Genomic DNA, 13,593 nt, shown 5'->3' on the forward strand with positions numbered 1-13,593 from the left:
ATGTGACTTCTATGGCAAGAGCTTCTTGCTCATCAACCTTCTTCTTCAATCCCAGCCATTCCGTTCCCTCCCTTTCCCTTTTTCAAAAGGGCTCTTCAACTGTGGGGGCTCCAACCTGCCAATGGCTTTCTAACACTCCTTGTGCCATCTTTCAGGAGAGGAAACGCAGTGGAACAGCTACTCCACAGCTGGCAATGACTGTTTTTATAGAACACATGATTTGTGGTGAGTGTCACCAGCCCCTGACTGCAGAGAACACAGAAAAGGTGAAGAGGCTCAAGTGGGAATTCAGACTCACCTATATACACATTTTCGGTTTGATTTCCTTTCTTAACCACCAACTTTAGCTGATGAAAGACAAAGAAATAATTTAAATTTAAATGATGACAACTGGGCAAAGAAATTCTTAAAACCCTTTGACTTAATTAAGCTTCCAACCTGAGAGTCATACAAGAGCAGTCTGGATCATCCACCACCGAAAATTCTAACAATTCCCATGATTATAGGAACGATCATGCATCAATGAATAACGCTAGGATCTATTCATCTGAAAGTAGGCAACGTTAGTGACCACATCTTTAGCTGGCCACACTGCTCTGAGATATATAAGGTACTTCAGTAAAACAACCATTTAAATATCCATTTAACCCAACATAGATTTGATAATTTTTAACCAAGTCAAAAATCTACCCATTTTCAAGGATCAGAAGACTTACTTGTAAAAATATACTTCCCACTTTCTCCAATTCGCTGCTCCCAGATGTCACTGTGACAAAAAAAAAAAAAAAGAGAGAGAGAGAGAGAAAAATAACAAGTGACTGATTGAGGACTGACTCTGAAGACCCCAGTTTTGCAGCTGTCCAGCAGAAGCCATGTGGGGGCAAGTATGAGGGCAGCAAGGTGTGCCTTTGGAAAGTCAACTTATCCAGAGGCATGAATGGAAACAGCTACTGAATGTGGACAGAATACAAAACAGCAGCTGCTGCCCCAACAGTGCTGGGGACTAGGTCATGCCTTCCCCATAGTGGCTGTGTCACAGCCTCTGCACCCCAACCCTGTACCACCCAAATAACCCAGGACTGGTTGTAACTAGTTACCTCCAAATTTCCACTCCATATCTATGAGCTGGTTAATCATCAGAGTCTGACCTATGGCCCATCGAGCAAGGGTGGGAGCATTCTGCTTCCACTAGAACAAAAGCAAAAGACAAAGTCAATTACAATAGGAAAATCTCCCCCTCTCCATCCTGCCCCAAACATCGCAATATTTAGCATTGACACAGATAGTGGGGAGGGTGCAGAAGATAGTGGGGAGGGTGCAGAACGAAGGGCTCAGTCTATATGCACATACCTAGGGATGTAGGAGGGCACAGAGTGGCAGATCACAACATTAACGTTGTATTTTTCATTCCAAGATTTAATCCATCTTGGAAAAAAAATGGTGCTGCCATCATACTGGCCCCCACATGGCTTCTACTAGACAATTGCAAGATTGGGGTCTTCAGGGTAAGTTCTCAATCAGTCACTTGTTATTTTTCTCTTTTTTTGTCACAGCGACATCTGAGAGCAGTGAACTGGAGAAAGTAGGAGGCATATATATATATATATACATATATATATATATATATATATATATTTTTTTTTTTTTTTTTTTTTTCTTTGAGACGGAGTCTCGCTCTGTTGCCCAGGCTAGAGTGCAGTGGCGTGATCTCGGCTCACTGCAAGCTCCACCTCCTGGCTTCACGCCACTCTCCTGCCTCAGCCTCCCAAGTAGCTGGGACCACAGGTGCCCACCACCATGCCCAGCTAATTTTTTGTATTTTTAGTAGAGATGGGGTTTCACCGTGTTAGGCAGGATGATCTCAATCTCCTGACCTCGTGATCCGCCCACCTCGGCCTCCCAAAATGCCGGGATTACAGGCGTGAGCCACCGGGCCTTGCCAGTAGCAGGTATATTTTTATAAGTAAGTCCTCTCCTGATCCGTGAAAATGGGCAGATTTTTGACTGGGTCAAATCAGGAGAAATGATTAGAGATGCACTGAATAGTGCTGGTTAAAGCTGTGTGTATGACATGCGCATGAAGTCAAATGAAAACCTTAGGCTGGGGAAATGATGATACTGATAGATAGTTTGGCCTTACTTGGCATTTCCCATTGTTTTCTCTCTTCATGATATAAAAGCAAGGGGCTGGGCATGGTGGTTCACGACTGTAATCCCAGCACTTTCAGGCTGAGGCGGGTGGATCACCTAAGGTCGGGAGTTCAAGACCAGCCTGACCAACATGGTGAAACCCCGTCTCTACTAAAAATGCAAAATTAGCCAGGCATGGTGGCACATGCCTGTAATCCCAGCTACTTGGGAGGCTGGGGTAGGAGAACTGCTTGAACCAAGGAGGTGGAGGTTGCAGTGAGCCGAGATTGTGCCATTGCACTCTAGCCTGGGCAACAAGAGCGAAACTCTGTCTCAAAAAAAAAAAAGAAAGAGGCTGAGCACAGTAGCTCACGCCTGTAATCCCAGCACTTTGGGAGGCCAAGGTGGATGGATCACGAGGTCAGGAGTTCAAGACCAGCCTGGCTAACACGGTGAAACCCCGTCTCTACTAAAAATACAAAAAATTAGCCGGGCATGGTGGCATGCGCCTATAGTCCCAGCTACTCAGGAGGCTGAGGCAGAAGAATCACTTGAACCCGAGAGGCAGAGGTTGTGGTGAGCCGAGATCACGCACTGCCACTGCACTCCAGCCTGGATAGAATGAGACTCCATCTCAGAAAAAAAAAAAGAAAGAAAGAAAAGCAAGGGATCTTAATTAACCATTAACCTTGATTAAGAGGAATTATACCTTTTCAGAAAAGTAAGTGGCTTTCTCCTCACTAAGACCTATAAGAGAACAGAAGGAGATATTAACATAATAAAAAGCCTCAGAAGCCAGTCACCCTGAGCAACCTTGGCCAATGACCTACCCAGAGTTATGAAATCTGCCTGGACCTGCTTGGCTGTGAGACTCTTCTTCAAAGCACCTGGGAGGCAGGGGAGAAATCAGTTAGAAAGGCAGACCAGTGAATTAGTCGGCAATAAGTATTTAATGGGCACAACCTATGTGACCTAAAGGACAAAAGGAACACCCAAAGACTGGCCAGCTCCAAGAAGATCTCAATCCAGCCACAGGGAAAGAGCATCCGAAATGACCGGAAAACAAGAAAGACAGTACATTTTAAAATTTATTTATTTTATTTAAAAAATATATTTATTTTTGCCGGGCACGGTAGCTCAAGCCTGTAATCCCAGCACTTTGGGAGGCCGAGGCAGGTGGATCACGACATCAGGAGATCAAGACCATCCTGGCTAACACGGTGAAACCCTGTCTCTATTAAAAATACAAAAAAAAACAAAAAATTAGCCGGGCGTGGTGGCAGGCACCTGTAGTCCCAGCTACTCGGGAGGCTGAGGCAGGAGAATGGTCCAAACCCGAGAGGCAGAGCTTGCAGTGAGCGGAGATCGCGCCACTGCACTCCAGCCTGGGCGACAGAGTGAGACTCCGTCTCAAAAAAAAATATATATATATATATATATATATATCTCAAAATATATATATATTTATCTCAAAAAATATATATATTCTCACTCTGTCACCCAGGCTGGAGTGCAGTGGCACGATCTCCGCTCACTGCAACCTACACCTCCTGGGTTCAAGTGATTTTCATGCCTCAGCCTCCTGAACAGCTGGGACTATAGGTGTGCGCCACCACACCCAACCAATTTTTGTATTTTTAGTAGAGACTGGGTTTTACCATGTTGATCAGGCTGGTCTTGAACTATTGACCTCAAGTGATCTGCTCACCTTGGCCTCCCAAAGCGCTAGGATTAAAGGGCTGAGAGCCACCATGCCTGGCACATATTTTTTTTTAATTGTACAACACAATTATTTATCCCTCCAACCAGTGTGAGAGAAGTCAGAGACAACAGAAAAGACTTCACGGACTTGGGGATGGAGCAACTGGTCTGAGGAATGAGTAAGGCTACAAATTCCTGGAGCAAGAGGCAGGGGAGCATAATGTCAGGTTGGGCACAGGGGGCAACCACCTAGAGCTCCACAATGCATTATGTAGCCACTATTGCATGTGGTTACGCAAATTTTAATTAAATAAAATTTAAAATTCCATTCCTGTCTCACTAGCTATTTCCTGTGTCAGTCACACAAGGCCAGCGACCATTGTACTGAACACTGAAGATTACAGACCATTTACATCTGCAGAGAAAGTTCTATTGGATGGCGTTGTCCTAAGAAATTAGCTTTCACACAGTACGCCAAGATGGACTAAACAGACTAACCTCTACAATTCACAAGTCACTTCCACAGGGGCTGTCAAAACTTCTCAGAAGCCCTAGGAACACTCCCCTGTGGTGGCCACCTTGTTTTGCTAGGCTCCAATTCCTGAAAACAATGCCAGCAATCTGGGCTTCTCAATGTTTAACCTGCAGGCTACATCCCCAGTCACAATTTGGCAACCACTCTCAAATTTTCTACTTTTTAGTTCACCAGAAAATGACTAATTAAAGAATAGGAAGATGCCCACCACCATCAAGGGAAGGCCCTGAACCTATACCCCAAACCCAAATCCCCACCCCCACCTCACTCCAGAAAAACAATCCTAAAGGCTGTTGTACCGGTAAAATCAACCATATAAACAAAGGGAGGAAATCTTTTATCTCCAAAATCAGACTGAGCAAGGAAGCCACACGGAATAAGAAAAAAAAAGGCAAGACCCCAGGCAACCTTAGCCATAAAGGCCCTCTGAGAAGGTGGCTACTTCCCAGCCAATCCAATTAACTCCTAACTACCATGAATACAGCATCTTAGTTTATATCCAATTCAAATCCAATGCTTTATTTGACAATTCCCAAACACTGGGCTTTATTATTGTAACTTTTTTTTTCTTTGAGACAGTGAGACAGGGTTTCACTCTATTGCCAGACTGGAGTGCAGTTGGGCAATCTCAGCTGACCTCCTACCACCCCGGTGTGGGTGGGTGTGGCTCAAGCAATCCTCCCACCTCAGCCTCCCACATAGCTGGGACTACAGGCGTGTGCCACGACGCCCAGCTAATTTTTTGAATTTTTGTAGGGACAGGGTCTTGCCATGTTGCCCAGGCTGGTCTCAAAATCCTGACCTCAAGCAATCCACCCACCTTGGCCTCCCAAAGTGCTGGGATTATAGACATGAGCCACCATGCCCAGCTATTATTTTAACTTAATTTACCAGGAAAGATTAAGCATTTTGGGGAAAAAATTTGGCAAATGCAGATAGTCAAGAATTACACTGCCAAGAATTCACCCAACCAAGCTGCACCCAAAAGCACACTGAGATATACAGGGGAAGCTCTTTAGCAATGTGGATAGTAGGGATGAAAGGTCATGGAGAGACCAGGCACGGTGGCTCACACCTGTAATCCCAGCACTTTGGGAGGCTGAGGTGGGTGGATCACTTGAGGTTAGTAGTTCGAGACCAGCCTGGCCAACATGGCAAAACCCCGTCTCTACTAAAAGTACAAAATTAGCTGGGTGTGGTGGCATGCGCCTGTAGTCCCAGCTACTCGGGAGGCTGAGGGTGCAGTAAGCCGAGATGGCGCCACTGCATTACAGCCTGGCGACAGAGTGAGACTCTGTCTCAAAAAAAAAAAAAAAAAAAAAAACAGGCTGGGCGCCTGTTACAAAATTAGCCAGGAGGGTGAGGCAGGAGAATCATCTGAGCCTGGGAGGTGGACGCTGCCGTGAGCCGAGATCTGCCACTGCACTCAAGCCTGGGCGACAGAGCGAGACTCCGTCTCAAAAACAAACAACAACAAAAACAACAAACAAAAACCTCAGGTAAGACCATGCTTTTTTTTCTGCTCAAAACCCTCTACTATCTCCTATTTCACTCAGAGTAAAATCCAAAGGTTGTACAGTACCCTGCGTGCTCTGGCCTCTCTTAGAACCCCGAGGCTCTCTCCCTTGCTTACTCTGCTATTTTTACAATATGCCAGACAGCTTTCTACGCCTGGCCATTTGCCCTTGCAGTTTTCTGCACATAGCTCATCCCTTCGCTTCATTCAGGGTTCTGCCTGACTCTTCCCTCCTCAGAAAGGATCCCCGACCATTCTATTTCACATTTTTTCTTTTTTTACTTTTTTTTTTTTTTTTAATCTCATTCTGTCATCCAGGCTGAGTGCGGTGGTGTAATCACAGCTCATTACAGCCTTGACCTCCTGGGCTTAATGGATCCTCCCACCTCAGGCTCCTAAGTAGCTGCGACTACAGGCATGCTCCACAATGCTTGACTAATTTTTAATTTTTTTTCTAGAGATAGAGTCTCACTATCTTGCCACCTTGGCCTCTCAAAATGCTGGGATTACAGGCATGAGCTGCCAATCCCAGGCTCATTCTAATTTAAATAGCACTGCCCTTCATTCATACTCGTATCGTGCTGTGGGATATTCTGCATTGCATTTATAACTACCCAACTTTATGTTATATATTTATTATCAATTTTTCCACTAGAACACCAGCTTGATAAAAACAAAGACTAGGCTCATTTTGCCTACTGCTGTGTCCGAAGCTCTGAGAGAAATGCCTGGCAAAGTTTATTGGTTGGCACTCAATAAAAACACGTTGAGTGCAAGAATCCTTACAATGGATTGCTATCCAGGCTTTAAAAAAATTATGTAAGGCCAAGTGCTGTCATCCCAGCACTTTGGGAGGCTGAGGTGGGAGGATACTTGAGCCCAGGGGTTCAAGACCAGTCTGGGTAATACAGGGAGACGCCATCTCTACAAAATAAAAAAATTAGCAAGGTATAGTGGCACAGGCCTGTGGTCCCAGCTACTCAGGAGGCTGAGGTGGGAGGATGGCTTGAGCCCAGGAGGTTGAGGCTACAGTGAACCTTAACTGCATCACTGCACTCCAGCCTATGTAACAGGGTGAGACCTCATCTCCAAAAAAAAAAAAAGATGTAGCTCAGTAGCTCTTGATGGACCAACCTGCATAATATAATGTCAAGAAAAAAAGGAAAGGCACCTATAATCCCAGCACTTTGGGAAGCTGAGGTGAGAGGATTGCTTGAGGCTAGGAATTTGAGACTAGCCTGGGCATCATAGCAAAACCCTGCCTCTACAAAAAAATAATAAAAAATTACTTGGGTGTGGTGGTGCACACCTGTAATCCAGCTGCTCAGGAGGCTAAGATAGGAGGATCGCTTGAGCCCAGAAGTTTGAGGCTGCAGTGAGCCATGATGGCACCACTTCACTCCAGCCTGGGTGACAGAGCAAGACTCTATCTCTAAAAATAAATAAATAAAAATAAGTGTTACTTTGGCCAGGCGTGGTGGCTCACGCCTGTAATCCCAGCACTTTGGGAGGCTGAGGCGGGTGGATCACTTGAGGTCAGGAGTTCGAGACCAGCCTGGTCAACATGGTGAAACCCCGTCTCCACTAAAAATACAAAAATTAGCTAGGCATGGTGGCACACGTCTGTAGTCCCAGCTACTTGGGAGGCTGAGGCAGGAGAATCGTTTGAACCTGGGAGGCAGAGGTTGCAGTGAGCCGAGATCACACCACTGCACTCCAGCCTGGACGACAGAGTGAGACTGTGTCTTAAAAAAAAAAAAAAAGGAAACAGTTAAAGGAACAAGGCCACAACAGTCAGCAAATGACAGAGCCAAGTGGTTTATAGGCCAGAGGGTCCCCACACCAAGTTCTTTCTACACCAGGTCATTCTCAGACGCTATCTTGGTGCTGCGGTATCAAGCAATGCCTCGACAGTTGCTGACAATGAAGTCAACAAAGCTGCAGGGACTGAAGAGCAAGCTCTCCATCCTGAAGTTACCTCTGGAGGGCAGAGGCCAGACTTGAAACATGGATTGGCATCATGCTAGGCCTCAAGCTCTTAACTTCTTTTTCAGCTTTTTCCTGTGGTGATTCCTTTGTCCTAAGCAAATGCCAGCCACAAGACAGACCTGCAACATTTGACCCTATGTCAGACAGAATGAAAATTGTGTTAGGGCCTCTTGGAGGGTGGGGTGGGGGGAGGGATAGCATTAGGAAAAATAGTTAATCCATGCTGGGCTTAATACCTAGGTGATGGGCCGGGCGTGGTGGCTCATGCCTGTAATCCCAGCACTTTCAGAGGCTGAGGCAGGTGGATCACGAGGTCAAGAGATTGAGACTGAGGGCTGGGCGCGATGGCTCATGCCTGTAATCCCAGCACTTTGGGAGTCCGAAGCGTGCAGATCATGAGGTCAGGAGTTCGAGATCAGCCTGACCAACATGATGAAACCCCATCTCTACTAAAAATACAAAAATTAGCCGGGCGTGGTGGCAGGCACCTGTAATCCCAGATACTCAGGAGGCTGAGACAGGAGAATCGCTTGAACCCGGGAGGCGAAGGTTGCAGTGAGCCGAGATCGTGCCATTGCACTCCAGCCTGGGCCACAGAGCAAGACTCCCGTCCCAAACAAACAAAAAAAAGAGATCAAGACCATCCTGGACAATGTGGTGAAACTCCGTATCTACTAAAAAGTATAAAAATTAGCTGGGCATGGTGGCATGCATCTGTAGTCCCAGCTACTCAGGAGGCTGAGGCAGGAGAATTGCTTGAACCCAGGAGGCAGAGGTTGAAATGAGCCAAGATCGCGCCACTGCACTCCAGCCTAGTGACAGAGCAAGATTCCATCTCAAATAATAATAAAAAAAAAAAACCTAGGTGATGGGTTGACAGGTGCAGCAAACCACCATGGCATACTACGTAACAAACCTGCACACCCTGCACATGTACCCCAGACCTTTAAAAAAAAAAAGAAAGAAAATTGTGTAAACTCCAACAGCTGCAGTCAGCAGAACATGACACGTGGGGAAATTTAAGAACATCCTTCTTCAAACACAGATAACTTTTAGATGGTCCCTTTTTTTTTTTTTTTTTTTGAGATGGAGTCTCACTCTGACCCCCAGACTGGAGTTCAGTGGCGCAATCTTGGCTCACTGCAACCTCCGCCTCCCAGGTTCAAGCGATTCTCTTGCCTCACCCTCCCAAGTAGCTAGCACTATAGGCACGCACCACCATGCCCGGCTAATTTTTTGTATTTTTAGTAGAGACCAGGATGGTCTCGATCTCCTAACCTCGCGATCCGCCTGCCTTGGCCTCCCAAAGTGCTGGGATTACAGGCGTGAGCCACTGTGCCCGCCCTCTTTCTTCTTTTTTTTTTTTTTTTTGAGACAGAGTTTCACTTTTGTTGCCCAGGCTGGAGTGCAATGGCGCAATCTCAGCTCACTGCAACCTCCGCCTCCCAGGTGCAAGAGATTCTCCTGTCTTAGCCTCCCAAGTAGCTGGGATTACAGGCATGCGCCACCAGGCCTGGCTATTTTTTTTGTATTTAGTAGAGACGGGCTTTCACCACGTTAGTCAGGCTGGTTGTGAACTCCTGACCTCAGATGATCCACCTGCCTCGGCTTCCTAAAGTGCTGGGACTACAGGAGTGTGCCAATGCGCCCGGCAACAGGCACCAATTTTCACCAGAACTGTTGCCTTAGCCAAACCCTCAAAGCTGTCAAACGATATGAAGGACAAAACAAAGAGAAGTGAGGGTGACGATTTCAGTTTTGCCAAGACAGTTGGAAAAACAGCAAACATTGTTCTTATTCAGTGTACAAATGGGAGCCCAAGGAATGGACACAGGCTTGGTGAAAACTCCTGGAGGAAGAAGCAGATGGGAGAGGATGGAGAGCTGCTTTCATCCAGTCATTACTGACCCCGAAGGCTGACCAGCTGAAGCCACCCTGTGAGGCTCACAGAGAACAGAGGTCCGTAGTCACACACGTACATTTACTGAGCACTGCCATGTGCCCGCACTGTGCTAGATGCTGGGAAACATCAATGAACTGAACAGACAACAATCTCTGCCCTTATGAGGCTTCCATTCTACTGGCAGGAGAAAGACCACAGCAATAACGTAAAACATAAGCCATACAGGGTATAAGAATGGGGAGGCTGGGCGTGGTGGCTCACGCCTGTAATCCCAGCATTTTGGGAGGCCGAGGCAGGTGGATCTCAAGGTCAGGAGTTCAAGACCAGCCTGGCCAACATGGTGAAACCCCATCTCTACTAAAATACAAAAATTAGCCGAGCATGGTGGTGAGCGCCTGTAATAGCAGCTACTTGGGAGGCTGAGGCAGGAGAATCGCTTGAACCCGGGAGGTGGAGGTTGCAGTGAGCCGAGATCGTGCCACTGCACTCCAGCCTGGGCAACAGAGTGTGACTCTGTCTCAAAAACAAAAACAGAAAAACCCCCAAAAAAGAAGGGGGAAAGTGCCATGGAGAAAAATAGTAGGGTGGCGCATGAGGCTGGCAGTCCTGGGGAATTTAGTTCAATGTTTGATTAAATGCCACTTATGACTACATTTCATTGCTGATTATTCTTTTTTGTGTGTATGTTGCTAGAAAGAACTCGTTGGGGAGTGGGGAAGGGGAGTTACCGCCTTTTCATAAAAAAATAAAATAAAAATCAGTTATGGATCACCCACAGGGGCCAGATATCTTGCTAAGTATTAAAATAAAAATAGGGCCAGGCACAGTGGTTGTAATCCCAGCACTTTGGGAGGCCAAGGCAAGCGGATCACCTGAGGTCAGGAGTTCAAGACCAGCCTGGCCAATATGGTGAAACTCCGTCTCTACTAATAATACAAAAAATTAAGGCCAGGCACGGTGGCTCACACCTGTAGTCCCAGCACTTTGGGAGGCTGAGGTGGGCAGATCATGAGGTCAGGAGTTCCAGGCCAGCCTGGCCAATATGGTGAAACCTCGTCTCTACTAAAAATACAAAAATTAGCCGGGCACGGTGGTGCATGGCTGTAGTCCCAGCTACTCAGGTGGCTGAGGTAGAATAATCGCTTGAACCCGGGAGGTGGAGGTTGTAGTGAGCCGAGATCATGCCACTGCACTCCAGCCTGGGCAACAGAGTAAGACTCCATCTCAAAAAAACAACAACAACAACAATAACAACAACAAAAATTAGCCGGCTGTAGTGGTGCATGCCTGTAATCCCAGCTACTCAGGAGGTTGAGGCAGGAGAATCACTTGAACCTGGGAGGCAGTGGTTGCAGTGAGCCGAGATTGCACCACTGCACTCCAGCCTGGGCGACAGAGTGGGACTCTGTCTCAAAAAAATAAATATAAATAAATAAATAAATAAATAAACGAAATAAAAATAGGCGGCCAAGTGGGGTGGCTGAGCCTGGGGAGGTCGAGGCTGCAGTAAGCAGAGATTGTGCCACTGCACTCCAGCCTGGGCAACACAGCTGGACCCAGCCTCAAAAAAACAAACAAAAAGTATAAAATAAAATAAAAAAACAGGCGGCCAGGCATGATAGCTCATGCCTATATCCCAGCACTTTGGGAGGCTGAGGCAGGTGGACTGCTTGAACTCAGGAGTTCAAGACCAGCCTAGGAAACATGGCGAAACCCTGTCTCTACCAAAAATACCAAAATCAGCCAGGAGTGGTGGCATGCACCTGTGGTCCCAGCTACTCGGGAGGCTGAGGTCAGAGGCTCACTGGAGCTCAGGTAGACAAGGCTGCAGTGAACTGTGATCATGGCACTGCACTCCAACCTGGGTGACACAGTGAGATTCTGTCTCAAAAAGAATAAATTAATCAAAAATAAATAAATTTAAAAATTAATTAAAAACAGGCTTAAATAGTGGCCCTACTGCCAAGTTATCTGTAATCTCAGCTAGGAGATAACACATAATAATAATGACAATCATAATATTAGCAGCAGTGTGCTACCACTTAGTGAAGTGAGCAGCTTATTACATTTATTATCTTTATCCTTATAATAAAAGTATGAGTCTACTATTAGTTCTCAGGTACCATTGGGTCTCAGAGCTGTTAAATCCCTGGTGAGTAAGCAAGCACAGGAGGGCCACCCAGCAGCCACGTGCTGGACTGGAGTCCTATCTAGATCCTGATGGGAACCCATTCCAAACAAACAAAATACAGGAGACAATGGGGAAATTAATACTGACCTTGTATTTTCCTTTTAGATATGATAATGGCATTGTAGTTTGATAAGGGGGAAATTCCTTTTTTCTTTTAGAGATAGACATCTAGGTATTTAGGAATAAAGTATGTCTGATATTGCCTTTAACATAATCCAGTTTGGGCCAGGCACAGTGGCTCACATCTGTAATCCCAGCACTTTGGGAGGCCAAGGGGGTGGATCACGAGGTCAGGAGATCTAGACCATCCTGGCTAACACGGTGAAACCCCGTCTCTACTAAAAATACAAAAAATTAGCCAGGCGTGGTGGCAGGCGCCTGTAGTCCCAGCTACTCGGGAGGCTGAGGCAGGAGAATGGCGTGAACCCAGGAGGCGGAGCTTGCAGTGAGCCAAGATCGCGCCACTGCACTCCAGCCTGGGTGACAGAGCGAGACTCCGTCTCAAAAAAAAAAAAAACATAATCCAGTTTGCACTGGGCATGTTGCCCACATCTGTAATCCCAGCTACTCAGCAGGCTGAGGTGGGAGGACTGCTTGAGGCCAGGAGTTTGAGACTAGCCCAAGCAGCAAAGACCCCCAACTCTCTAAAACGAAACTAAACTGAAGTAATCCAGTTCAGAGAGCAGTAAGGAGCCATGGGTGGGGTCCACATGAATCAATCTGGCTATGGGTTAGTAACTTTTTTTTTTTTTTTTTTGTAATATGGACTCTAGCTCTGTCATCCAGGCCAGAGTGCAGTGTTGGGAACTCTGCTCCCCGCCTCCCGGGTTCAGCCTCCGATGTAGCTGGGACTACAGGCGCCCACCAACATGCTCGGCTAATTTTTTGTATTTTTAGTAGAGACGTGGTTTCACCGTATCAGCCAGAATGGTCTCGATCTCCTGACCTCGTGATCCACACACCTCGGCCTCCCAAAGGGCTGGGATTACAGGCGTGAGCCACCGTGCCCAGCCCAGGTTAATAACTTTTGAAGGATTTTCTTTGGTTTGTTTTTTAGAGACAGGGTCTTCCTCCGTAGTGCAAACTGGAGGACAGTGGTGCAATCATGGCTCACTGCAGCCTGGACTCCTGGGCTCAAGGTATCTTCCTGTCTCAGCCTCTGAAGTAGTTGAGATTACAGGTGTGCACCACCATGCCCAGTTAATTTTTATTTTTATTTATTTATTTTTTTTAAGACAGAGTCTCACTCTGTCACCCAGGCTGGAGTGCGGTGGTGTAATCAGCTCACTGCAACCTCTGCCTCCCAGGTTCAAGTGATTTTCATGCCTCATCCTCCTAAGTAGCTGGGATTACAGGCATGTGCCACCACACCTCGTTCATTTTTGTATTTTTAGTAGAGACAGGGTTTTGCCATGTTTGCCAGGCTGGTCTCAAACTCTTGACCTCAAGTGATCTGCCTGCCTCAGCCTCCCAAAGTGCTGGGATTACAGGCGTGAGCCACCATAACTGGCCAATTTTTTTTCATTTTTTGTAGAGGTAGTGTCTCACTATGTTGCCCAGGCTGTTCTTCAACTCCTGGCCTCAAGAGATTGACTTCCCAAAAGTGCTGGGATTACACTTTTTGTGTA

General features: G+C 46.6%; 1 protein-coding gene across 2 annotated transcripts in view; it reads right to left on the minus strand.

The window, feature by feature from the left end:
* COMMD7 (COMM domain containing 7) overlaps positions 1 to 13,593 on the minus strand; it is a 38,466-nt gene that overhangs the window by 1,026 nt on the left and 23,847 nt on the right. For both annotated transcript variants that reach the window (XM_002830196.6, XM_024239052.3), the window contains exons 4-8: positions 2,961 to 3,017; positions 2,840 to 2,877; positions 1,098 to 1,188; positions 717 to 766; positions 299 to 347 (exon numbers count right to left, since the gene is read on the minus strand). In XM_002830196.6, the coding sequence (XP_002830242.2) occupies positions 299 to 347; positions 717 to 766; positions 1,098 to 1,188; positions 2,840 to 2,877; positions 2,961 to 3,017 (285 nt within the window). The remainder of the gene's footprint in view (positions 1 to 298; positions 348 to 716; positions 767 to 1,097; positions 1,189 to 2,839; positions 2,878 to 2,960; positions 3,018 to 13,593) is intronic.

This window comes from Pongo abelii, chromosome 21, assembly GCF_028885655.2.
Source record: "Pongo abelii isolate AG06213 chromosome 21, NHGRI_mPonAbe1-v2.0_pri, whole genome shotgun sequence".
Classification (NCBI taxonomy): Eukaryota; Metazoa; Chordata; class Mammalia; order Primates; family Hominidae; genus Pongo; species Pongo abelii.